The 21,298-nt window shown below is 57.2% G+C and overlaps 11 protein-coding genes across 14 annotated transcripts; 3 read left to right on the forward strand and 8 right to left on the reverse strand.

Moving 5' to 3' along the window:
- Nucleotides 1–588: 588 nt before the first annotated feature.
- Nucleotides 589–1,066, forward strand: SDRG_03891 (cell division topological specificity factor MinE). Its single transcript, XM_008609535.1, has 2 exons — nt 589–893; nt 952–1,066. Exons 1-2 carry the CDS (start codon nt 668–670, stop codon nt 1,029–1,031), a joined length of 306 nt encoding a protein of 101 aa, XP_008607757.1. The 5' UTR covers nt 589–667; the 3' UTR covers nt 1,032–1,066.
- On the reverse strand, nt 891–3,387 carry SDRG_03892 (the record flags this gene model as incomplete). Of its 2 annotated transcripts, none has more annotated exons than XM_008609536.1 (7): nt 3,319–3,387; nt 3,222–3,275; nt 1,847–3,178; nt 1,668–1,784; nt 1,500–1,617; nt 1,168–1,458; nt 891–1,119 (listed from the first exon to the last, which is right to left on the reverse strand). In XM_008609536.1, exons 1-7 carry the CDS (start codon nt 3,378–3,380, stop codon nt 1,087–1,089), a joined length of 2,007 nt encoding a protein of 668 aa, XP_008607758.1. In that variant the 5' UTR covers nt 3,381–3,387. The 2 variants fall into 2 exon arrangements, with proteins under 2 accessions (XP_008607758.1, XP_008607759.1); XM_008609537.1 differs by having other exon boundaries at nt 1,067–1,075; nt 3,319–3,380.
- Nucleotides 3,388–5,308: 1,921 nt separating this feature from the next.
- Nucleotides 5,309–6,888, reverse strand: SDRG_03893 (hypothetical protein). Its single transcript, XM_008609538.1, has one exon. The coding sequence runs from the start codon at nt 6,827–6,829 to the stop codon at nt 5,384–5,386; it is 1,446 nt and encodes a 481-aa protein (XP_008607760.1). The 5' UTR covers nt 6,830–6,888; the 3' UTR covers nt 5,309–5,383.
- A 557-nt stretch (nt 6,889–7,445) lies between these two features.
- On the reverse strand, nt 7,446–10,251 carry SDRG_03894 (the record flags this gene model as incomplete). Of its 2 annotated transcripts, XM_008609539.1 has the most annotated exons (18): nt 7,446–7,624; nt 7,677–7,760; nt 7,805–7,885; nt 7,934–8,017; nt 8,070–8,108; nt 8,162–8,294; nt 8,354–8,656; nt 8,702–8,853; nt 8,907–9,035; nt 9,079–9,212; nt 9,257–9,425; nt 9,470–9,550; nt 9,595–9,704; nt 9,750–9,807; nt 9,860–9,904; nt 9,947–10,012; nt 10,061–10,182; nt 10,227–10,251. In XM_008609539.1, the coding sequence occupies 18 exons, from the start codon at nt 10,249–10,251 to the stop codon at nt 7,514–7,516; spliced, it is 1,926 nt and encodes a 641-aa protein (XP_008607761.1). In that variant the 3' UTR covers nt 7,446–7,513. The 2 variants fall into 2 exon arrangements, with proteins under 2 accessions (XP_008607761.1, XP_008607762.1); XM_008609540.1 differs by lacking the exons at nt 7,446–7,624; nt 7,677–7,760 and having other exon boundaries at nt 7,777–7,885.
- A 231-nt stretch (nt 10,252–10,482) lies between these two features.
- Nucleotides 10,483–11,809, forward strand: SDRG_03895. Of its 2 annotated transcripts, none has more exons than XM_008609541.1 (5): nt 10,483–10,971; nt 11,018–11,059; nt 11,103–11,201; nt 11,248–11,313; nt 11,356–11,809. In XM_008609541.1, exons 1-5 carry the CDS (start codon nt 10,881–10,883, stop codon nt 11,754–11,756), a joined length of 699 nt encoding a protein of 232 aa, XP_008607763.1. In that variant the 5' UTR covers nt 10,483–10,880; the 3' UTR covers nt 11,757–11,809. The 2 variants fall into 2 exon arrangements, with proteins under 2 accessions (XP_008607763.1, XP_008607764.1); XM_008609542.1 differs by having other exon boundaries at nt 11,362–11,809.
- SDRG_03896 (hypothetical protein) lies at nt 11,763–12,339 on the reverse strand (the record flags this gene model as incomplete). Its single annotated transcript, XM_008609543.1, has 3 exons — nt 11,763–12,057; nt 12,111–12,289; nt 12,337–12,339. 3 exons carry the CDS (start codon nt 12,337–12,339, stop codon nt 11,763–11,765), a joined length of 477 nt encoding a protein of 158 aa, XP_008607765.1.
- A 313-nt stretch (nt 12,340–12,652) lies between these two features.
- SDRG_03897 (hypothetical protein) lies at nt 12,653–14,462 on the reverse strand. The gene is made up of 7 exons (XM_008609544.1): nt 14,271–14,462; nt 14,089–14,229; nt 13,823–14,032; nt 13,678–13,776; nt 13,309–13,635; nt 13,100–13,260; nt 12,653–13,056 (listed from the first exon to the last, which is right to left on the reverse strand). The coding sequence occupies exons 1-7, from the start codon at nt 14,442–14,444 to the stop codon at nt 12,693–12,695; spliced, it is 1,476 nt and encodes a 491-aa protein (XP_008607766.1). The 5' UTR covers nt 14,445–14,462; the 3' UTR covers nt 12,653–12,692.
- Nucleotides 14,463–14,986: 524 nt separating this feature from the next.
- On the reverse strand, nt 14,987–18,526 carry SDRG_03898 (hypothetical protein). Its single transcript, XM_008609545.1, has 8 exons — nt 17,491–18,526; nt 16,947–17,442; nt 16,749–16,886; nt 16,417–16,699; nt 16,211–16,370; nt 15,747–16,161; nt 15,554–15,691; nt 14,987–15,507 (listed from the first exon to the last, which is right to left on the reverse strand). Exons 1-8 carry the CDS (start codon nt 18,516–18,518, stop codon nt 15,130–15,132), a joined length of 3,036 nt encoding a protein of 1,011 aa, XP_008607767.1. The 5' UTR covers nt 18,519–18,526; the 3' UTR covers nt 14,987–15,129.
- Nucleotides 18,527–19,266: 740 nt separating this feature from the next.
- SDRG_03899 (hypothetical protein) lies at nt 19,267–19,771 on the reverse strand. The gene has a single exon (XM_008609546.1). It carries the CDS (start codon nt 19,744–19,746, stop codon nt 19,321–19,323), a length of 426 nt encoding a protein of 141 aa, XP_008607768.1. The 5' UTR covers nt 19,747–19,771; the 3' UTR covers nt 19,267–19,320.
- Nucleotides 19,772–20,012: 241 nt separating this feature from the next.
- On the forward strand, nt 20,013–20,643 carry SDRG_03900 (hypothetical protein). The gene has a single exon (XM_008609547.1). The coding sequence runs from the start codon at nt 20,149–20,151 to the stop codon at nt 20,572–20,574; it is 426 nt and encodes a 141-aa protein (XP_008607769.1). The 5' UTR covers nt 20,013–20,148; the 3' UTR covers nt 20,575–20,643.
- Nucleotides 20,644–20,782: 139 nt separating this feature from the next.
- Nucleotides 20,783–21,169, reverse strand: SDRG_03901 (hypothetical protein; the record flags this gene model as incomplete). The annotated part of the gene is made up of 2 exons (XM_008609548.1): nt 20,783–21,078; nt 21,133–21,169. 2 exons carry the CDS (start codon nt 21,167–21,169, stop codon nt 20,783–20,785), a joined length of 333 nt encoding a protein of 110 aa, XP_008607770.1.
- Nucleotides 21,170–21,298: the final 129 nt, after the last annotated feature.

Below are 21,298 nucleotides of genomic sequence, written 5' to 3' on the forward strand. Positions count from 1 at the left end.
AGAATGCCAAAGCACGCCCTTGATATTTGATCGGCATGCCCAGTATTCGATTTCAAAGGATATAAAGTCTCAATAGAGCAATGCCAGTAACTCCTAAGGTCCCAATTAAACGGCGATACGCCCCCTCTGAAGGGTCGAGAGCTGTGATTCGTCGAAATGGTGTTTCTGCGACAGCCGGAACAGCATTCGATTGGCTGGATCTCCTCCTTCAAGAACCATGCAAATAGAGTAATTGCACACTATTTGTCTACCACGTAGTAAAGAAGGTGCCATTCCCGTTGGGCACAAGCATGGTTATCCGTACGCTGGGCTTCCCTCGGTCACATCAGTGCATTCTGTGAATCGTGATGAGGCATGTCGATCGCTTTGCATCATGCGGAAGATGCGCCTTATTATTACTCACGAGTCGACCAGCACAACCCACATCAACGCACACTATTTGCGTGCATTTTCGCCACCTTCAATTAATTGCATACAAATCCCAAGATAATTGAATGCACTCCACCATCACTTGTCCGGGTTGGGATTGGTCCATTGCAAAGTGTCGTGCGAGTGGTCAAAACGTGTGGCTTTTCAAAGATCTCTGGCCGACGATTGGCCAAAATCACGACTAACGGTGAATTCCGCGAGGGGCCAAATCACTACAACCGATTCCTGACGCAGCAGCATGCGCCAGTTCCTCCAGACGATCCTCAAGTCCGGGGCCGCGGTCGCGCCGAGCAGCGCAGCGTCGACCAAGACGATCGCCAAGGAGCGCCTGCAGATCATCCTCGCCCACCAGCGCGGGTCGCAAGCGCTCGCGGGCGTCGACCTTGGCGCGCTCCAAGAAGAGCTCTTGGCGTGCGTCCAGCGCCACATTGCCGTCGCCCAAGGCGAGAAGGTCAACATTGCCGGTACGCATCTCCATACATATCCTGCATACGATATATGCTCATGCGCCTACGACTCTAGTCAAGCAAGAGGGCTCGATGGACATTTTTGAAATGCAGGTTCCCGTGAGCGCCTTGCCGGTGCGGGCGACGACGCCGTGAAGCCGTGGAAGCTAATGTACTCTTTATCGTTGTCATCACGTGCGCTATATGGCCGTCAGTACGGGTAGTAGTCGTCGTACGGTAGCGCCTAGGACAGACGTGAGCGCTGATGTCGATCGGCCGCTGGTTGTACGACCTGCAGGTTGCTAATGCTGTCCGGAATCCACGTGACGCGCACGATGGGCATGTTGTACTGCGTCCAGAGCTCCTTGCACGTCGATGGCGAGAGCGACTTGGACACGATCCCGACCGTCGTCGCGCTTGCTTGTGGTTTCTCGTGCAGACCTTTGGCAAAGACAAAGCCCTCGAACGTGCCACCAAACGCAACGACGAGCGGTTCGAGCTGCATGGCCGACTGCGGCTCGAACGACGTTGTCGGACACAGCTGCACGAAATGCATGTTGGCAAAGATGTGCGTCGTACTTGGCTACGTACACTGCATCACCCACAACCTTGTCGATGGCGTACCTGTGGCGCGAGCCGAGACCGGCGTGGCTGTCCCGTAGCACTCGAGAAGACATCGCCGTCCATCTCAAACGGCGTCTCGTCGACCCAGTAGCCGGCGGCAGCACTGGCCTCCACCCATCTAGACGCCCCATCCCGTTCAGACAAGAGAAAGTCTGCTCGTCGGTCTACCCAAAGTCGACGATCCAGCAGTGGTGGGCGAGACCAAGCATGTACTTGACGCTGCGTGTACACCGTCGAGGTTGTGCCGCCTTGGTGATGACGTGCGTGACGTCGGTCATGAGGCGCCTAGCCATATTTATGCATAAGACGTCTGCAGCTAAACCGAGTGGTATGGTCTTGAGCCGTACCCAGTTTTGGGGTCCAGGTAGCGGGCAAAGTCCCGTCCAAATCGAGCGTTTCCCAGATCTTCGAGGCTCTCCAGCAGCATGCGCTTCTCTTCTTTTGACAAGTCGGCGGCCACGAATCGCTTGGCGGCGTGGGCGCTATGCGCTGGTGTACATGGCCGTGGCGCGGGTGCTGGAATGGCCTCGGGCAGCTCACTGCAGAGCTGCGACTGCGACATGGCATGGACCGGCACCTCGGTTTCTTCCATGCACGGGTCATACGTCGTCTGTCGCTCGGTCTCGTCGACAGCTTCTTCGTCATCGTCCTCAGCATCTGCATCGTCTTGCGGGCGAGGGACGGGGCTTGGTGGTTCGGGAGACATTGGCTGCGTCGAGGGAACCATGACCGCATGCAGCGTCACCGGTGTGGTTGAGAACGCACGCTTGGTCGGTGGTGACTTGGGTACCAAGATGATCGACTTTGTGTTGGGTGGCAGGGCGTCTGCTGGTGGTGGAGTCGATGCCGATGGCTCCGCTACGTTGGCAGCGATCGACGGTGGTGCATCTGCCATGGGCAATGTCGGCGGTGCTGCAGGCGGTACGGGTATCGACGACACGATAGGACTCTGGGGCATCGCAATGCCGCGACGCAACTGGCTCGGTGGAGCAAGTTCGGACTCGGGGGGAAAGGAATTCGAGGGGGTACTCGCCGCGGAAAAGTCCAGAGCCCCCGCGACCGACACTTGCGAGCCGTCGTCGACGTTCTGACCTAGTAGCCGAAGGTGATCCATGTACGTCCGGATTTCGGGCGTCGTCATGAGCGGGGCAAGTGCATTTGGTGGTGTCGCCGGTGTCGATGCCACCGTCCGCGCCGGGCTTGGCCTTTCCTGGGCCGCATCGACCGGTCGAATCAGGTTTCTTGGTTCCTCGACAGCAGCTGGCGGCGGTGTTGCGATGATCAACGCGCTTTGTCGCTCGGCGACGATCAAGGGGTTGGCGGTGGGAACCGTGGGAAGCATCGGGTACAGCTCGGGCGACTCGGTCTCGAGACTCTCGGACTGGGGCGAGGACGAGCTTGGCGACGCAGGCGCAGGAGGCAACGTGATGGCGTGAGGCAACGTGGTGGCGGGAGGCAACGACGCTGCCGCCTGGATCTGTGGCGACGGCTCGTCCTCGATCGAGAGCCTGCGCTTGGCGCTACTCGGGCGACTCGCGTCGATGGCGGCTTCGACAAACTTCCACTCGGCGACAAGGCCGTCGAGAAACTGGTTGCGCCGGACGTCCGTCGGTCGGATCGGGATCGAGCAGCGCGCGCACTTGGACACGGCCTTGCGCAGCTCGTTCTCGACGCAGACCCTACAAGCACGGTCGACCATGGAGCGCATGCGACGACGCGGACCTGCAAAAGTTGTGGTTGCATGTCAAGCACTGCGGGTCTTCCAGCACGCGCTTGCTACACGCAAGCATGAGCCATAGCCTCGTCCGGGCGATCGCACCAGATGAAGCACTGGAGCTCGTCGCGGATGATCTCGAGCTGCTCCAGCATCGGTGCGTCCATTTTGTCGAAATGGTCCTAAATGGAGCTGTCTGGAATTCGGGTTGACTAAATGGACGCCACTTAAGTTCTGAATAAGGCCGGAAGGACTCAAGGAGGCGAGCCCACGGAGTCCAGCAGTTCATAATGCATCCCTTAATACTTTTTCAGGTGAACATACCCTTGCATGCGCGATGACAACAAGTTGAGACGTCGAGCGCTCGCTCGCATGGATATTAAGTGGCGTTGGATCAGCGATGGCCATGAGGTTGAAACGGGGGGATCCTAATTAGGACGCCGAATCCAGGCCCCAATCGCATTTTGGCGCGAACGGACGTTTGGATCGCCACCAGACTGACCAGACTTTGCCTTGTCGGCAGAGTGCTTCATGCTGCCTGGCAGCAGCCAGCTCTCATCGCCGATGACGATGAGAGAAGGCAGCTCAAATACGGCCAAGTCGTCACTAATTCCTCTTGCGTGGCGTGTGCGTGCAAGTGCAGCTCGTCGGCCAACACTCCAGGTGTACATGTAGATTGATTGACATGGCCACCAAAGGAGAAGCAGAATGGCAGAATGTGGGGATTAGTGCGGTGGTACTGTCTCGTACAACAGATCGTGACTTGGACCAACGACATTATGTCCTTGGTAACCCCTTTTATTTCTCGTATATGCTTCGACGGGGGCAGAGGTTGAGGAAATTAATTAAGAGTTGAACGAAATCTTGTTTGATTACCGATGTGTCAAAAAGCTTTTTTCTTTGCTAGTACATGGCTATGACAAGATGATATTGGTCAGTGTAACTATGACATAAGAAAGCATCATATTAGCCGATTCTCCAAGACGGAGTCTCGACAGTCAAGGATAAATTCATTGTCCTCATCCCAATACACATTCTTGTGCTACAGCTAATTCTCCAATCGTTGTTCAGAATTATGAAAAAGTTACTCTAAGTTTGTCGCCATGATAGCAAATCAATCTGACAGGGATAATTTGGTTCATCACCACAACGATAGTCAGCTACGCTACTTGTTCAATCGGAAATAAATGGAATGGACGATGTAAGATCAGTAACGAACCGTGTGACGGGTTCTGAGAACAAATTTCTTCATCGACAGCTTGTCTAAAAGCGAGCTGGGTGTATAATGTCATCATGTTACACATCCATTCCATAAAATGCACAAAATCGTTTGAAGATCATACCCAACTCTGTTAAAGAAGGGCGAAATGCGTCTCATCACCTCTTTCGAATATGTCTGGGGCGGCGCACATGTGTTGTGATAATCACTTCTTCAAACGACACAATATACAAAATCCATGAAAAACTACTAATATGGAGATCATACCCAACTCTGTAAAAGAAGGGCGAAATGCGTCTCATCACCTCTTTCGAATATGTCTGGGGCGGCGCACATGTGGTGTGATAATCAATTCTCCAAAATTCAACTATCAATATACAACAATCAATCGAAAAAGATGTTTCATCCCTAATTCTGCCCTCTTGAAGTGAAAGGTAAGAGCGCAAACTCAACGGGAAGGTTCGCTGGTATAAACATTCACTTTAGCAGCCAGCAGTAGGATGCACGACGAGAGAGCGTCGGCAACTGTCGCAAGAGTGGCTGCAGATCCTATCTACGGCGCAAATTCAAAACTGACCACTTCCTTGAAGCGCGCGTTGCGTTGCGCCACTCGAAATTGACTGGCTGTCGAGCGATTGGCTATTTCAGGATCCGTATAATTTCGCCATTATCCGGTAAAACCAAACTTCGAAGGAGAGAACGTCGTAGGCGCCGTGGATCGTCTTCGACAGCGAAAGGGCGCGCTCGGTCGACCCGATCCCAAGCATGGCCATGCGTCGCTGCTTTGACTAGCGGTAGACGCGCCCAAGCTTGGTCCAGTAGCATCGAGCTGCTCGTAGTCGCAGGCAGGGATACCGTGCTGCACTGGAGCTCCACTCGACATAATACCATGTCGCCATCAGCAACGGTATTCGATTAACAGTAAATAAGACAAAGAAGAGGTGCGCGCCGCTACGGAGCGACAATGACGCGCTTCGTCATGTGCTTCATGGTCGGCGAGCCCGGCGACCGGAGAGGCAGCACAGCGCGGTCGTGCGGCGTCGCGTGGTCCTTGTTGGTCAACCAGAGAATCTCGAGCGACGTGCGCGTGGCAATGAGCTTGGAGGCGCCGTACACTTGGTTGTTGACGGCGAGCGACCACGGCGGCAGCGGTCCCGGGAGGCGCGGGCCGGCGTGCCCCTCATAGTTGCCACCGGCGCCCGTGGTCACATAGACAGTGCCTTTGGCCTCGTCAATCTTGTTTTGGTAAATGGGCGCCGTGCGCTCGTAGCCGTGCACGTGCCCGGCAAGGACCACGTCGACGCCAAATTGCGCGTAGAGCGGCTCCAGCTTGGCCTGGAGGCCGCAGTGCGGCTCAAACATGGGGTGGCCCTTCACGTACACGCCGCGCCAGCACGCGTCCGGGTCGGCAATCTCAAAGCGCGCGTGCGAGCACTGGCACTGGTGGTCCTGCCACGTGTTGTAGTACGGGTTGTGCTTGATGACAACGACCCACGGCGTCTTATTCCGGTCGACGCGTCCCAAGTCGTTGGCGAGCCACGTGAGCTGGCGAGTGCGGGCGCTGAGCCACGCTGCCGTCCCGACCGAGTTAGTCGCGCTCCCGACAGACCCGACATAGTCGTCGAGAAACACCAAATGCACGAGCCCCACATCAAACGAGTAGTACGTGCGCTTGGCGGCAATGCTCTCGGGTGTCAACGGTGTCACGACGCGCTGTAGGTACCCGAGATAGTTTTCACCGAGCATGTCCCACGCCAGCGGCCGCGGCGCCGCGTGCCCCGACCCGACGACAGTCTCGTGGTTCCCCGGAATGCCCAGCGTCGGCACCGATCGAAACACGCCTTCTTGGAGCTGAAACCACCTGTCCCAAATCTCGTGCTCGCCGTTGGCGTAGGCGTAGTCCCCAGCGACAAGCAGCGCGTGCGGGTGGAGCCCGTTGATCGGCGCCGCGAGCATCTCGAGCGTGGCCGAGCTCTCGGTCGTGTCGCCCGGGTCGCCCACGACTGAAAGCACCGTAGGCGTGTCGTCGCCGACTGCGGGTGGCGTGAAGAACGAGCTGTTCTTGTCGCCGTTGTGGATCGTATACGTGTACTCCGTGTTGGGCAACAGCTTGCAGAGGTACGCCGTGTGCAAATGCGGCGACGCATAGTGGTACCGGCCATGCGCAACGGAGTACGAGCTGCTTGGGCGTGTGCTTACAACCCACGTCTCGGTCGAGCCGGCGGGCGCGTAGTGGACGTGATACGGGTCTGGCGTCGCGCTCGCAAACGAGATGGCGACGCCGTTCGCGCAGCTTTGCACGTCGTTGGTCAAGGCCAAGTGGACCTGCGACGCCGGGCGCAGCGCCAGCGCCGCCGACGCGAGAAGAAGAAGGCGCGGCAACATGGTCAATCGCATAGTGCTCGCGTCGGTGCTGCGAGACGGCGGCGATGGGCGGCGACAACGACATCGCGTCGCCCAATGGCATCGCGCGAAGAGAGTGTGGATTCGCTTCTAAAAAATATTATGCATGGTCACATACAATGATCAAGATGTTGTTGCATTATAATGTAGCCAATCAACGCGCCGATGAATCTAGGAATCGAAATCTAGAATCTCGGCGGCGGGCGAGGACCGTTATGGACCCACGCAGCAGAACGTGGATGCATCGTGGAGGAGAACACCGAGGAAGCCGTCACGAGGTCAGAAATACTGATGGCTCTGGCTCGTGGACTTGCTGCATCGAGCCCGCGACCAACGAGCTGATGGCTATCGTCTATCCTTTTGAGGCCACCGGCAACGGCGACGATGACATTCTTAACGCGGTTCAACGCTCTCTCAATAGCGCGGACGGTTGACCGAGTTTGACCCTCGCTTGATACTCACCGGTGCAGGAGCTTGAAGGAGTTTTGAATCTAGTTGCGTAGCTGGTCACTGCACGGCCATCGTCAACGTTCCTGACCTAGCTTGGGTGCCACGAGACGTTGGGTGCAGCAGTATGGGTATCGCAGCTGCACGTTAACAAAGAAAGAAACACGGATTCGACGGACTTTCATGTGAAATGACATCAAAGCTCCCACCGATATAGTGTGCGATTGATAGCTACCAAAGCTGAGTCTTGGGCTGCACATTATGGCGGTACGAGCCAGCATTGCGCACGGAGATGGTGGCCATGGCTTGCCGTGCGTACTCTGTTTTGGCCAGCCCTGCGTCCTAGGTAAAATAGTATGCAGCAAAAGCCAACCGAGAGGCCACGTTGCTGTACCTGCAGCGCCAGACCGAGCTTAAACCGCGCGTCCTTGAAGAGTTTGTCCGTGTCATAGCCGTGGGACGGGAATAGGCCCGACTCCTATGCTCCAAGTCGAGCCTTTTTCAATCAACACGGAGGAATACATGGACGCCTAGCGGCTCCTGGGCTGCGTCGACGTTGGCCTGAAAGGCGACTGTGGGCTGCCGCGTTCTTTCGGGATCGATCTACCGCACACGCATTCTAGTACAAAAGTCTTTTCGCCGTGATGGCACCTGGATTTCGGCCAGCTTGGCCGCGTACGGTGTTTCCAGCTTGAGCGCTTCCAAGGCCTGTCGTCGTGCCGCTTCTTCGTCTTGCTAAAATTCAAATGACTTCTCTGTGAGCCAGAACCAACAGCGATGAGTGTACCTGGCGCTGTAGCTGTTGCTTTTGCAGCTCTGTCTTGTGCTAATGACGTACATACATCCTCTGCCCCTCGATTGTTGGTGCTCAGGTATTACCTCCCACTCGTCCATGCGGTGTTGGACACGCTCGGCATTGATCACGGCTTGCGCGGCCTTGGCTTCGTCTTCGCGCGCCCGTGCGACCGCCGCCGCCTCTTCGTCTGCGATGGCACCGAGCTCTTGCCAACCCCTGGGCACGATCGCCGTTGATGTGCCACATTGTGCACATCAATGCGAAAAGTAGCGTACTTGTGCTCCTGCACCAACTTCTTCTTGAGCTCGTGTTCCTTCTTGCGCTTGGCCTCCATAGCTTCCTGGAGTGCTTGGGCCTCGAGGCGAGCAATCTCGCTCTGGTGCGCAGCCATCTCGGCCTTGACGTTGCGTTTGAGCTGGAAGCGCGCCACCTTTTCATGCAAGACGGCTTGTGCTGCGGCGCGCCGTGCGAGCTCGGCTTGGCTCGACTGTCGCGCTCGATGCGTCTCGATCGCATCGGCGAGCTGCGTTTTAGCCTTCTCAAAGATGTGTGAATGTTGTCGCGTGTAGTCGGCCTGTCTACACGGCCGTTGGCAAACCCTCTTTAGCGAGACGATGAGGTACCGCTCTTGGGTCTGTTGCAGATGCCGCCGATGCGTTCGGTGCCATTGGTCATGGGCTGCCAGATCCTTTCTTGACCTTTGCGGTAGAAGAGGCTCGAGGCGCTTGAGAAATGCTTCGTTGCGAATGCCTTTGGGCTCGCAGTCTTTAAACACCTAACCCGCACAGAAAATGTCGCATTTTTGCGGCGAGGATGATTTAGGTGTACTTTGAGATACCGCTCGTGGTCCTCGTCGGTCCAGCCAGGATGCTTTGGCGGCGTCGCAGTTACTTGCTCCACTGCGCAGCCATATGCCGCCATGCTGGCCCGGTACCCCTCTTCAAGGCCGGCAAGGTCCTATCCACACAGATCAAACCTTCATCCCAACGCGTGCCGCCACCGCTTCAAGCTGGGTCTGCAGCGTCTCAAACTCAAGCAGGAGGTTGTATTTGAGAATCGGGTCGACACCATCGCTGAGAGCCTCGTCTTCATCTCGCTGGGGTTGAGTCGCGGCCATGAGCTGTGTCCATACGTCTACATGCGCTAGGCTTAGTGTCCGAATGTATAGAGTGGCGTACCTTCGGTACTCGCACCAGGTGTCGTCACACCAGCGGTGCGATGCTGACGGCAAAGCGCTTGGCAAGCCACTTGAAGCTCCTTCTCACAGGCCTCGGCCTCGGCGCTGAGCTGCTCGGTAAGCATATGATGCCCGACAATCGAGTCGAGCATGAGATTTTGCAGTTGAATCTAGTGCAGCTGCTTGGGCGACAAACCGTTTGGTACGAACGTACCTTGACTTGACTATACCAGGTGGGGCCTTTGGACGGTGCTTCGGCTTGAATCGATGCGAGAAGGCGACGCATGGTATTTCGCTAGGTACCCATGAGCTTCACGGAGACATCGCCACAACACGTACATTATCTCGGTCATTTTGGTGCACATTCAGCTGCCCCAAGCGCTGCGTTTGCATCTCGGTGACAGCCGCAGCGATTACCGCTTCATACGAGTGGTCGTGGTGGTCGTTGACTACATGTTTCGACTGATAACTACAACGAGGTCATGAAATGGTACCTGGGAGCTCGGAGTTGACGAGCCGCAAGACAGTCGCATCGACGTCTTTCGTTGCCGTCTACCAGGGTTTCAGGCGCTAAGAGCGTGCAGAAGCTGCATGCGACGGCTACCTGCTCTATCTTTTTAAGGTGCATGTGGTCGTGAAGCCATTGAAACTACGCAACATCATGAGCGCTTGCATGCTCTGTGCGTTCAACCTTGGCCGTCGACTCCTTCGACGCTTGCTTTTGCTTTTGAGAACGCGACTTCATGTTTTGAATCGTCTAGTATCGCCTTGTCGATAGCCAGTTGCGAGGCAAGATGAGGCAAACCTCGAGAACGTTGTTGCCCGTGGTCGCCACCGAGTGCGCCAAATGGCTCTGCTCGTACAGCGAGAGACCCGCTGTGGCTCGAAAGAGCTTACTCCGAACCGTCGACTCTTTGGTCTTCTTGCCTACGACGTCATGAGCGTCCGAGGGTGAGGACGGGGTAGTCTACCCTTCACGTCGCCGCCCAATGTCATGGGTTCGAAACTGCCAAACATTGGTTAACTAGAGCCTTTGACAATATCTGTAGCTTTACTAGTAGCTCTAGAATCAGGACTGCGTGTTGCACAATGCACCTCTAAGTGTGCACAGACCAGGCAGCTCGGCTTCAAGCATTTTGACGGCGGCTTGGCTTTTGGCGCCAGGCGGCTGCTATTATCCGGAGTTTATCCGGATATGATCGACCGTTTCGCCATTTTCAATTCCGCCGATCGCCGAGCAAGATGGGACGTCCGGCCTTGCGCGATATGACCAATGACCCCGGACCTCATGGAGCCCCGCGGAAGCGCAAACTGATGGTGGACATGGGGAAGGAGCGCCTCATGATGATGGAACGTGGAATGGCCTCAAAGGAAGCACGCACGAAGCTCCATGGGGTCGGCCTTGCCAAACCCGCCTCAAGCAAGGAGACGAGCAGCAACGCGTTCTTCCTGCGGCTCCTCATGGAGACGCCAGCGGTGCAGGAAGCGAGCTTGCGCAAGATGCCCCAGCACCGCCGGACGAAGAAGTCGCGCAGTCGATTGAGTCTCGTCCATGGCGACGAGCGCCGCCGACTCGCCTTTGAGGACATAAGCGACGACGAGAGTTTGTCGGCAGGTAGCTCTCCATGCATGGCGCGAGACCGCGAGCATGGATACGAAGCATCATCATCGAACCAGGGCTGTCGCCAGCCTACGTGGCTCCTTCGGCGCACCATGGTCGTCGATCGCAGTAAGTGGGACGAGATCTCATGCTATTGCGTAGGCACTTCGGTCGTACAAGGGGTTCCATCCACGAGCAGCATGGGTACGTAAATCATTGCAGTATTTGAAACTAAGATCTATGCTAGACATCAGCGCATCGTTGCACTCGCACGTTCACTCGACCCTCAACCTCTCGCTGGACGATCTCTCCATGGCAGAGCTCATCCCACCCGAACGCCCTGCACGTACGTCTCGACAGTCGACTTTCGAAGAGAGACAAAGCCGACGTAGTGATGAATCTTTCCATGAACGATGAGGACGAGCGATGCGACGCTGTGGCGGACGCACCACCATCACGTACGTTGATGCTGCGTATGAAGCGAACCTTACCAACCATAGACCAAGGACTATTGTCGTCCCGCCCACATCCAAACCCATCCTGCAGTATTTCGAGCTTCTCAAGCCATGCCGAGATGAGCGACGCCCCCCACATGGCGCCACCTCGTCGAGCGCATGCGACCCACAAGCAAGCAAAGCCCTCGCCTGCCGTCAAGGCTGCTCCGATCGGCAAGCCCAAGATTGCCACCAAGCCTCGGAGGCAGCCACCGCCCGCCAAACGCCCACCGTCACCACAACGGACGAAACCCAAGACGACATCGTCGCTGCCCCAGCGCGATCGGCTCTCGCAGGCGTTTTTGCAGCGTCCGTCGCCGCCATCGTCGCCACCTCGCCGGACTGCCGCCACGTACCGCTTGGACCGAAACAACCTTTGTTGCTTGCAGCAATTATTTCTCGTGTAAGACGAGTTAGCGCGTCGTGTTGCGCGGGCGCACAAACATCTCTTCCTTGGTCTCTTCCATAAAGTCTTCTTGCTGGTTGCAGACGCGGAGAATCTCCTTCTTGCTCGGCTCTTGGAGGTTGCCACCAATGAGGAGCTCGTCCAGGATATAATACGCTTTGTGAAAGTTGAAGATGATGTCGAGCTCGCACACGTTGCCAAAGTACCGGTCGAGGACTTCGACAAACAAGTGGATGATCTCGAGCGTAATGAGCTCGTTCTCTTCCTTGGAGATGCACGCGACAAAGTACAAGCTCGCATACCTACAGCCTCGTCATATTCCGCATGCTCATGGCTTCGTCGCATAGGTAGCTACCGCTTGTAGACGATCTTCTGGTCCTTCCACTCGATAAAGTTGCACTGCTTCTGCGGCCGGCCGAGCACGAGCGACGTCACGTCGCGGATGATGCGCGCCTTGTCCTTGAGGGGCACCGCCGAGTACCACTTGGAGAGGCGCGTCTTGCCTTGGCGGCTCACGAGCAGCATGAAGTCGATCTACATGTCCATCTTGAGCCGCCGCCCACGACGCAGGATGGACGCACCATGATGCTGCGGCAAACACTTCGAAGTGAACTCTGGCCGCAACACGCAGGTATGCATTTTGACGGGTTTATCCGGATGTCAGACGTATCCGGATGATATGACGTGGCAATCTCAAACGCGCCGATATTAGCGTGTCGTCGACCCAGGTGACGGTCATCGGGCTCTTCCACCAACGGCTTTAACCTGCACACGCAATACAATTAGAGGAGTGCCATTAGCGACGTCCACGATGACGTGCGAGAGCTGCAAGGCCCCGGGACCAGCAGGCGGTGCTAGACGTTACCGTATGAGGAAGAGCGCGTACGGAAGTGCGGCCGAGGTGGTTTGTTTTTGGTTTTCTTTTTGTTTGATTTTGTTACCAAGCTAACGACACTTGGAGCATCCCGACGTAGCCTTTCCGGTCCGGCACCTGCGCAAAGTTGTAGCCCTCGGCTGCAAGAAAGCGCTCGACGGCCGGCTTGAGACGCACGTGGTGCGAGTGGTGGCCCGACCCCGTCACAATGCAGATCGTCTCGGCCGTCACCGTCGGCAGCAGCTGCGACAGAAGCTCGAGCGCTTCGGCCACGTGCAGCCCGTGCAAGTCGAGGAGCCCGTCGCGCTCGTAGCTTGGGTTGCGCGCTTCAAAGATGAGGCTCGCAGCTTCGTAGTGCGCGTCCTTCATTTGCGCATTGTACGTCTGCCCTTGGCGCGAGAGGTCCTTCGCAAGGCTCTTGTTGCCCCTACGTATGGATAAGACTGCTGGCGTCGACATTGGATGCTAACTGGCGGTAGGCGTGCGTCGCATTCATAAAGCACTGGTTGCGCGCCAGCGCCAAGTCCCGGGCGCGCTCCCGCGCCTGCTTGTACTGCGCCGACACTTGGTACCCCGTATCGACCCAGCGCGTGGCCACGGGCTGCGAGAGCGACCGGGTAAACAGCGGCGTCTACAAGTCAAAGTACTGAGGTTGGCCACATGGAGCCGAAGCGTGTACGTGGCGGCTGCTCGAGGTCGACGACGACGCCGACGGGAACGCTGCGTCGGGCTTCATCGAGAGCGCGCGCGCAAAGTCGAGCGAGAGGCCATCGGTCGAGGCCAACGGCGCCTTGGCGCTCGTCAGCGACGGAAAGTTGGTCGGCTCCAAGTTGTCGCGCATGTCGATCCAGTCGTCTTCTTCGTCGCTCTCTTGCGGCTGCTCCTGGCGCGCGCCGTACTCGACGATCGCCATTTCAAATGAGTGCGCAAACGCACACTCGTCGCCTTGGAGGCAGCCACCGCGGATCCAGTACCGGCACGTAATCAAGTGCGTGTCATGGAGAAACTAGCGAGGACTCAGCGTGACGACGAGTCCTCCTGGACGTACCCAGCAGTCGGCACGGCGGCACTCGCCTTGCAGGTAGTGGCGGCACACTTGGGCGTTCTGCTTTTGCGCCTCCGAATCGACAATAGCTTGCATGACGCCCTGGCCATCGACATCTCAGATCTCAGTGGCAGGGCGGACAACCGACCTGCGCGCGGTGCACGTCGAGCTCGACCTCTTTGAGCAGATCGAGGAGTCGCTCGGGGTCCATGGCAGGAAACACCGAGAGCAGTTGTTCCACGAGCTCGTACGCGATCGACCAGTAGAACGCGTCTTCGTCGTCCATGTCGACCTCGGCCCCGCCGTCGTCAGGCACGACCACGTCCTCAAACTCGGGCTCGAGCGACAAGGTGGGCTCCTGCACACGATCGAGGCGTCAAGGTGACGACGATATGATGGAGTTGGTGGACGTACGGCGCCCCACGGCACGTAGGCCGACGCCGTTGCATTCAACTGCGGCGACGCGGTCGAGGCGTCTTCGGCGTCGAGCAGCGCCAGCTGGTGCGGGTCCTTTACGTACAGGAGAAGCTCGTCGACAAAGTTCTCGGCGGCAGCCTATGGCGCCATGAGGCCGTGGCGTCGAGCGAGCGTCGTACCTGCTGCGAGTCGTCGAGCCAGCCCATGAGGAGCTCGAGCACCTCGGCGCGCTTCTCGTCTTCTTCATCGGCGTCGGCGCCATCGAGGCGTAGCATGCCGAGGACATAGGGCGCGAAGACGCTGTCGACGCCGAGGCCCGTGAGCTGCTGGGCCGTCCACGCGGTCACGGCCATTGCCTGCGCAGAATTTTAATCACTGGCATCGTCTGTTCACCATGTACCTTGCAGTTTGTATACATTACATGGGCATTGATACAACACCCTTCATATAAGTTTGCCACAGAGGACGAGGGAGAGAGCGGTCGACTTTCGCGCGTCGGCGTCGGGCGAAGGTAGAGTCGATGCATCCACCAAGTATGTAAATGAGTAGATTCATAAAGGCGGAAGTGACGCGATAGCGAGGTGGACAAGTGCAAAGTGCAAAGTGCAATGTCAGCAGGTCGACCAACGCAGACAGACACCGCTACATTCTCATGGCTGAGGGTAGGGTGTGTGTGGTTTATAGTCCAACTCGCATAGGCTTTCTACTCTCGGCGCGACTCTTGAGGCGCCATGGCCGAGGACTAGTGTCCCCAGTAGGAAGCAGAGTCGCCTCTGATGCACGGTGCATCGCCAATATTGACGGGCTGGCGGCAATCAATTCCCACGGAAATTTCGTCGAATGCGCACGAATGGTACAAGAAAATAAGACATTGTTCTTATTCCTTGACCTAATCGGCCACTGCAGCTCATTTTGAATATGTACAATATCGCAATAGAAGCAAAAGCAGGAGCGTCATCGGACGCTTGAATAGTGGCACAACGTAGTGTATATCGGAGCGGGATCGATCGACGTTATTAGTCTGTCACCGAACAGCGTCTAAAAGCCGTGGTATGTTCGCAAAGCGGGGCGCAGGATCGACGGTTTGGCTTTGGCGTGGTCGCGGGCGGTCTGATGCACTTGCATGCGCGCGGCTACCATCTTTCGCCGCACGGTGCGCACAAACTTTTGCGCGCGGAAGCAGCGAAAGCGCCGCTGGATACGCATCGCGGCCGCGTGTCGCTCGGCCAGCGTTGCCGCGTGGGCGTCTTCGCGTGCCGACCGCGTTGGCACATGATTGGATAGCTTTTTGCTGCGCAAATCCAAAGCCGATCCTTTGGTTGTCATCGACGTTGCGTGTACGTGTTGTGCCGCCAAGTTGTCGAGCATGCCTTGACGACTGCGCACGCGAATGTCATTTTTGATCTCTTCAATCGTCTACACCCGCAGGTCAAAACGACAACACACGATGACGGCACAGTACTTGGTGGCCGTCGGCGTGCGTGACGAGCACGCGTCGATTGCTCGAGTTGGCGCAGGCGCCGGTGCCCCCCGAGAGGTGCCATGCGTTGCGCATCATGAGCTCAAAGTAGTCGTCGCCGTCGATCGACGCGCTAATGCCCTAAACCACGTCGATACCGTCGTGAAATGTACCGTAAAGCGAGAAAATACGGTACGCGGTAGTATGTTTCAAACTCGGCCAGCGAGACCGTGCCGTCGCCATCGAGGTCCCAGTGCTGCATGAATTGCACCAGTGCATCGCGTGGTGTGAGTCGCCCGGCGACCACATCGGGGTGGTGCGTCACGTCAAAGCCCTTGCGAAGGTCGTCGATCGTGACTTGCCCGTCGCCGTCGACGTCGAGAACGCTGTACGCTTGGTGTATAAGCGCTCGTCGGCGGTCGTTGAGTTCGCCTCGAAGCCCGGTGAGGAGTTCGTCAAAGCTGATGGTGCCGCTGTGGTCGGTGTCGAGGAGTGTCATGAGCTGGTCGATGTCGTGCAAATGAATCTCAATGCCGTAGGTCTCCAAGCCAGATTTGAGTTCGTTCTTGGTGAGTTTGCCATCGCCGCCGTCGTCCCAGATGCGCATCACTCTAAGTGTACCGTCAAGGATGGACACTACGCAATGTGCAATAGGTATACCGCTGCACTGCGTGGATGCCAGCAGCGCCGCCCCGTGCTACGATCTTGGCTTTGAGTCGATCAAGGACGTTGCCAGCAAGGACGCCCGTCGCCCGAGGCGGGGCGCCAAAGCGAGAGGTAAACCGCGCGTGCAGAGCCGGAATGTCGATCACTTGAGACCCTACCCCTTGCACGCTAGGTCAAAAAGTTATGGACATAGATGGCACCCGAATCGTCCATCGCGCGGGCAATCACGAGGGCGTCGCGGGACGAGAGCATCTTGTCTCGCTTGCTCAAAGCCGTGGCAAAGGCCTTGAGATGCACGCGCTCTTGCCCGCTGCCGAGAACGCGGTTGGCGCCAAGGCGGTGGGCGAGGCCGTCGACGGTGCACGGCGGATCGAAAAGCGTGTGCTTGACGTACGCCAACGGGTCTTGCAGTCGCGTCGCAAAGGCGTCGGTGTGCTTCTCTTCGTGCGCGCGGCGTGGCGTGAGTGTGGCTTCGACGACGCGCTACCAAGCGAGCATTTCGAACATTGAAATAAAGAGCAATAAAAAGTACTTGGTTGCCGTCGGCGTCTTCGTGGAGCACGCGCTTGTTGGCCGAGTTGGCACACCAGCCGACCCCGCCGGAAATGCGCCACGCATTGCGAATCATGAGCTCAAAGTACGCATCGTCGTCGATCGACGCGCTCACATTCTACGCCATTTTAGCAATTAAAAAGCGCTCGTTTGGTTTGTTCAAAAGACAACAGTGTACCTGGTAGTAGTGCTCAAACTCGGCGAGCGTGATCACACCGTCCTTCTCGTCCGTGTCCCACTGCGCCATAAACTCGGAAAGGATATCGTCGGCAGCTTTTTCACCGCTGATGAACGCCGGGTGCTTGGTCGTATCGTAGAGTTCACGGACGTCGTCAAGGGTCACGACGCCGTCCCCGTTGACATCGAGCTTTTGAAACGCGAGGCTGATCATCGCAAGGCGCGCGGGCGCGATAGGTCCGCGTAGTGCGAGGAGAAACTCATCAAAGCTAATCGACCCGTCGCCGTCACGGTCGAGCGCGCTCATGATAGCATCGACCTCCGCCGGCGAACAGTCGACACCAAAGTCCCGGAGACCAAACTGCAATTCGTCGCGGCTCAAGCGACCGTCACGGTTGGCGTCCAACGCTCGCATCGTTCGACTGAGCGTATGAATACCGGCATGGTCACCACTACGCTGTAAGAGCACAGCTTTTACGTGAGCGAGAAGGGCGTCCCTACGCGCGATAGGATGAGTAGAGAAGACTAGATCGTTAGCGTCGTACGGTGCAGAAGACTCATTTTTCGATCGCATCGACGCTTGTGATCCCCGGCTTTTGGACGTATGTAGTGGTGTAGACGGGGCCTGGTTGCGCGACACGGACGTCAACGCCCGACTGGCAGCAGTCGGAGGTCGACTGGCAGCAGTAAGAACGCGCGACGTGCTTGACCGATGCGTGGAGCCCGTGCTCGGTCGTGCGGTGCCAAGCCGGGTCGGCGGCACTTGGTTGGACGCTGGGCGACTCACCATCGATGCCCGCCCGCCCGACGGAATGCTTCCGCGACTCGGCGCCAGACGTTTCTGGGTCTGGGCGGTGCCAGGACGCTTGTCATGGTTGCTTTGGTTGCTGGTAGGATGGGCAGAGTACGCGCGTTCTGACTTGAGCCTTGCACCGCCCGCCACGGACGACGAGGCTGTTACAGGCCGTAAACTGTGCGTGCTCTGGTTCGACGCAGGTCGACCGTACATGGCTTTGCTGACGGTCGACGCACGGGTGCTCGCCGTCGCTGGTCGATCATCGTGGCGGCTTTGGTTGGAGGTGGGGCGACCATACATCGGCTCGGACGCCCGGCTGCTGGACCAACCGCCTCGACTCGGCGTCATCGCCAGCGATTGCTTTTGAAACACAAACGACACGCGACCTTGGGTGCAGAGCCACTCGCCAAGGGGAAGAAAACCGAGGCGAATGTCCTCGCCGCGCGCCATGGCATCGGTGAGCACGCGTCGAATGACATCAAGAAACGCCTCCACACAGTGCTCGTCGAGACGCTGGATCCGTGCTGCGTGGGCAAGATTGAGCGTTGGCGCCAGCCGCACTGGTGTTTTGGCAAACGCGACGTCGACAAAGGTGCTCGGAGGTTCAAACTGGAGTAAGCGCTCGAGGCGAATGGGGACGCGTCGATGCACATGGTCGCAAAGGCCGTCGACGAGACACTTCCAAAGCTGGACGCTGGCCGGCAGCGACAGCCCTGGCGTGGCTTCACTTGCAGCTTGGACGACGTCGGCCGTCACGACACTTGCGCGGGCTTGCATGATTGACGTTTCTCAACTGCTCGCACTGAAAAAACGCTTCCTCAATATGTACCAACGTCGCCATTTCTTCGATACGGACGCGGGTACATTCAACACGACGCAAGATGGAGTAGACATTGACAAACACCACTATACGATGTATAGTGCGTGTGGTTTGGACCCTGCTGTAGACGCAAGCAACGATATACCGGCGCGGGTTGCTAACCCTACACCTACCCTAACCACATCTCAGTCTATTTTGGCGCACATCAGTGCAGTTCAAAAGCGCATCAAAGAAGAATGCCTTGCTACACGATACGTCCGCACCGTGCTTGTCGCGAGCGTGGCGACGATGACAGCAGCCCAATGAAGGCCGACACCAAAGGAAACAAGAATATCTCCTTGGCCGATGCGCACGACTCCAACCAGCTCGAGGACATGACGTGGCAGCCCAAGCGCCAAGCACTCGAGCCCGAGATGGATGAGTGTCTTTTGAGCGACACTGCGTCTTCGTGCTCCCACGCGTCCTATGTGACGCTCCGAGAAGAGCCGCGACGACGATCGTGTTCCCAGCGCTCGGTGACGCTAATTGCATTTGCGCCCATCGATTGGACGTCGCCCCAGTGGACGCCAATGTCCTTCATCTCCTCAGTCGTCGAGTATCGGCCGTTCGAGGCCCCGCTGGCAACACGCTACACGCTCTTTTCCCGGCGCTTCCTAACGCTGCAGCCGATGCTAACACGCCGCGACGTCCTGCAAGGATACGACTCGTGGCTAGATTTCTCAGGCTAGTACCATCAAATCGAAATGTTTTAGTTAGAATTTAAGATGCGACCGGTTTCTTCGCACGAAGTGTCGCGAGCATACTCTCTTCCCAGTCTTCCCACTGCTCGTTTTCGTTTTCCAGAAGGAGGCGTTGGCGCTTCTGGTGCAAGAACGGGTACGCGCACACGAGACCGATGATTGCAAGCACTGGCAGACCTTCGACAGGACACGCAAAGGAGAAGAAGAGCGCCATGAGACCCATGGTCGGCCAGAACGAGTGGAGCTCGACCTTGGCATGAATTATCTTGCTCGTCTCCATGAAGGCGAGTCGCTTGACGTCCTTCGTTGTAGGGTTTTCGATTGCATCAAGCGCCGACGTGTCGATGGTCTTGGGAGCATACAGGAAGCGCGGCGCGCAGTCGATCCACTCGCCCGCGTACAAGACACCAAGACCAAAGGCACCGACGACGAGGTTGAGCGTCATACTTGAGGCAAATGGCAAACTGAGTGTGATTGCACATATGTGTTTTGAGAGGTTCTGTGTCGCACCAACCGAACGGCACCAAATTTTGATGTCGCGCACATGTACATGTACTGCAGAAAGTTCGCGCAGGAATCGCCTTGACTACCAGTATACCAAGAGGATACTATGGACAACAATTAACTATTTTGATCGTATATCTATTTCACTATGGCCCTGTTCTGCACTTCAGCCTGCAGACAGGGCCATAGTGAAATAGGTCAACCAGCGGCGAATCCTGATTATCCAACGAAGGATGAGTTGTCTGGTCGGATGGTTTTTATGAATGCCGCTGAATATACGTTGTGAGAGGTCGCGGCAGAGCACAGACAATGCGCTGCAGTAGTATTTCGCAACAAGCTGGACATGACTACGTGGACCGGATTCTTGACCATCGTCGTGCTCGGCGGCAGCCTCTTCCTCATGCTTGTGGCCCCGTACTTCATTGCCAAGATGCAACCGGCCCTGCCAGTTGACTGCGGCGACATCCACGCCCCGCACGCCAAGCGACTCGCCAAGCAGCACGTCAAGCGGCTATGGCGCACTTACTTTTTTCACTGCGACCGCCTCAACCGCCACATGCAGAGCTTCACGTTCATCTGCCTCTTGAGCAATAACGTGTCCGTAGCCGAAATCCCGGACGTTGTGATGATCTCCATCATGGTCGGCGTCCTTGCGCACGCGTGGTACGGCTGCGACCACGCCGTGAGCCAAAAACGGGCCGACCACGAACGCGAGCAGTGGGCAAAGCACCTCGAACATGTCAAAGAGAACAAGCGCAGTGGCAAATAGGGTCTATTGTACTTGAGTAATGTACTGATTGCCATGGAACTGTGGCACATTAGTCTTGGGACATCCCCTGCCCAAACCACAACATTCATCATCGTTCAAGGAGCTCTGCATCGAGCAAGTCGCGTTTGCGGGCTTGATGACTGGACTACAATGTCTCGACCAAGTAAGTTGTGGCGGGGAAAAGCGCTGCATTGCCGAACGACAACCACTACGACGACTCAAAGGGTGGCGACAAGAACGGGACCAAGGCGGCCACCCAAGGCAGTTCGGACGTTGGCGCTTGCACGCTCTTGTCGCGCAGTGGCACTGACCGGAGGCGGCAACACGTCACGTGGGCCTCGTACAGGCGCTCGGCAATTGGATCAGCGCGTGTTAACTTTGGGCTCACGACAACCCGCGACATGGCCGCCGTGAGGTCGTCGCTCCTCGTGTTCGACTGTTTAAGTTTGGGGAAGAACCGCAGCACGTTGAACCACGGCTCGATTTCGGCAAGAATTTCTTGGGCTGCGGGAGCATGGCCCCGACGCACCAAGTACGTCATGGCGAGAAGAGCGCCACCTTCTGGCACAATGAGCTGGTACGCGTTGGTGTTCATTGCAGTCCAGAGAAGATCCTGTCCTTGAGCTGAGCAGAAAAATGAGTTGAGTGCCCGCCGGGGCATCATGTTGAACTGCGCGACGTAGTATTGGGCGACAAGCAACGCTTCGTAGCTCGAGACAGGCCC

This window comes from Saprolegnia diclina (assembly GCF_000281045.1).
Source record: "Saprolegnia diclina VS20 unplaced genomic scaffold supercont1.9, whole genome shotgun sequence".
In the NCBI taxonomy this organism is placed as follows: Eukaryota; Oomycota; class Saprolegniomycetes; order Saprolegniales; family Saprolegniaceae; genus Saprolegnia; species Saprolegnia diclina.

Bases quoted from the DNA above. Each gene is read 5' to 3' on its own strand.
- SDRG_03893 (XM_008609538.1), bottom strand. From the start codon at position 6,829: ATGCGATTGACCATGTTGCCGCGCCTTCTTCTTCTCGCGTCGGCGGCG.
- SDRG_03891 (XM_008609535.1), top strand. From the start codon at position 668: ATGCGCCAGTTCCTCCAGACGATCCTCAAGTCCGGGGCCGCGGTCGCG. The intron at 894-951 runs GTACGCATCTCC...CTACGACTCTAG, and splicing joins CGAGAAGGTCAACATTGCCG to TCAAGCAAGAGGGCTCGATG.
- SDRG_03900 (XM_008609547.1), top strand. From the start codon at position 20,149: ATGACTACGTGGACCGGATTCTTGACCATCGTCGTGCTCGGCGGCAGC.
- SDRG_03895 (XM_008609541.1), top strand. From the start codon at position 10,881: ATGCATGGCGCGAGACCGCGAGCATGGATACGAAGCATCATCATCGAA. The intron at 10,972-11,017 runs GTCGTCGATCGC...GCTATTGCGTAG, and splicing joins GGCTCCTTCGGCGCACCATG to GCACTTCGGTCGTACAAGGG. The intron at 11,202-11,247 runs GTACGTCTCGAC...AAGCCGACGTAG, and splicing joins CCCACCCGAACGCCCTGCAC to TGATGAATCTTTCCATGAAC.
- SDRG_03897 (XM_008609544.1), bottom strand. From the start codon at position 14,444: ATGGCCGTGACCGCGTGGACGGCCCAGCAGCTCACGGGCCTCGGCGTC. The intron at 13,777-13,822 runs GTCGGTTGTCCG...GTCGATGGCCAG, and splicing joins TCGACGTGCACCGCGCGCAG to GGCGTCATGCAAGCTATTGT. The intron at 13,636-13,677 runs GTACGTCCAGGA...AGTCCTCGCTAG, and splicing joins GCCGCCGTGCCGACTGCTGG to TTTCTCCATGACACGCACTT.
- SDRG_03898 (XM_008609545.1), bottom strand. From the start codon at position 18,518: ATGCAAGCCCGCGCAAGTGTCGTGACGGCCGACGTCGTCCAAGCTGCA. The intron at 16,162-16,210 runs GTATACCTATTG...CGGTACACTTAG, and splicing joins GGCATCCACGCAGTGCAGCG to AGTGATGCGCATCTGGGACG. The intron at 15,508-15,553 runs GTACTGTGCCGT...CTGCGGGTGTAG, and splicing joins CGCACGCCGACGGCCACCAA to ACGATTGAAGAGATCAAAAA.
- SDRG_03899 (XM_008609546.1), bottom strand. From the start codon at position 19,746: ATGACGCTCAACCTCGTCGTCGGTGCCTTTGGTCTTGGTGTCTTGTAC.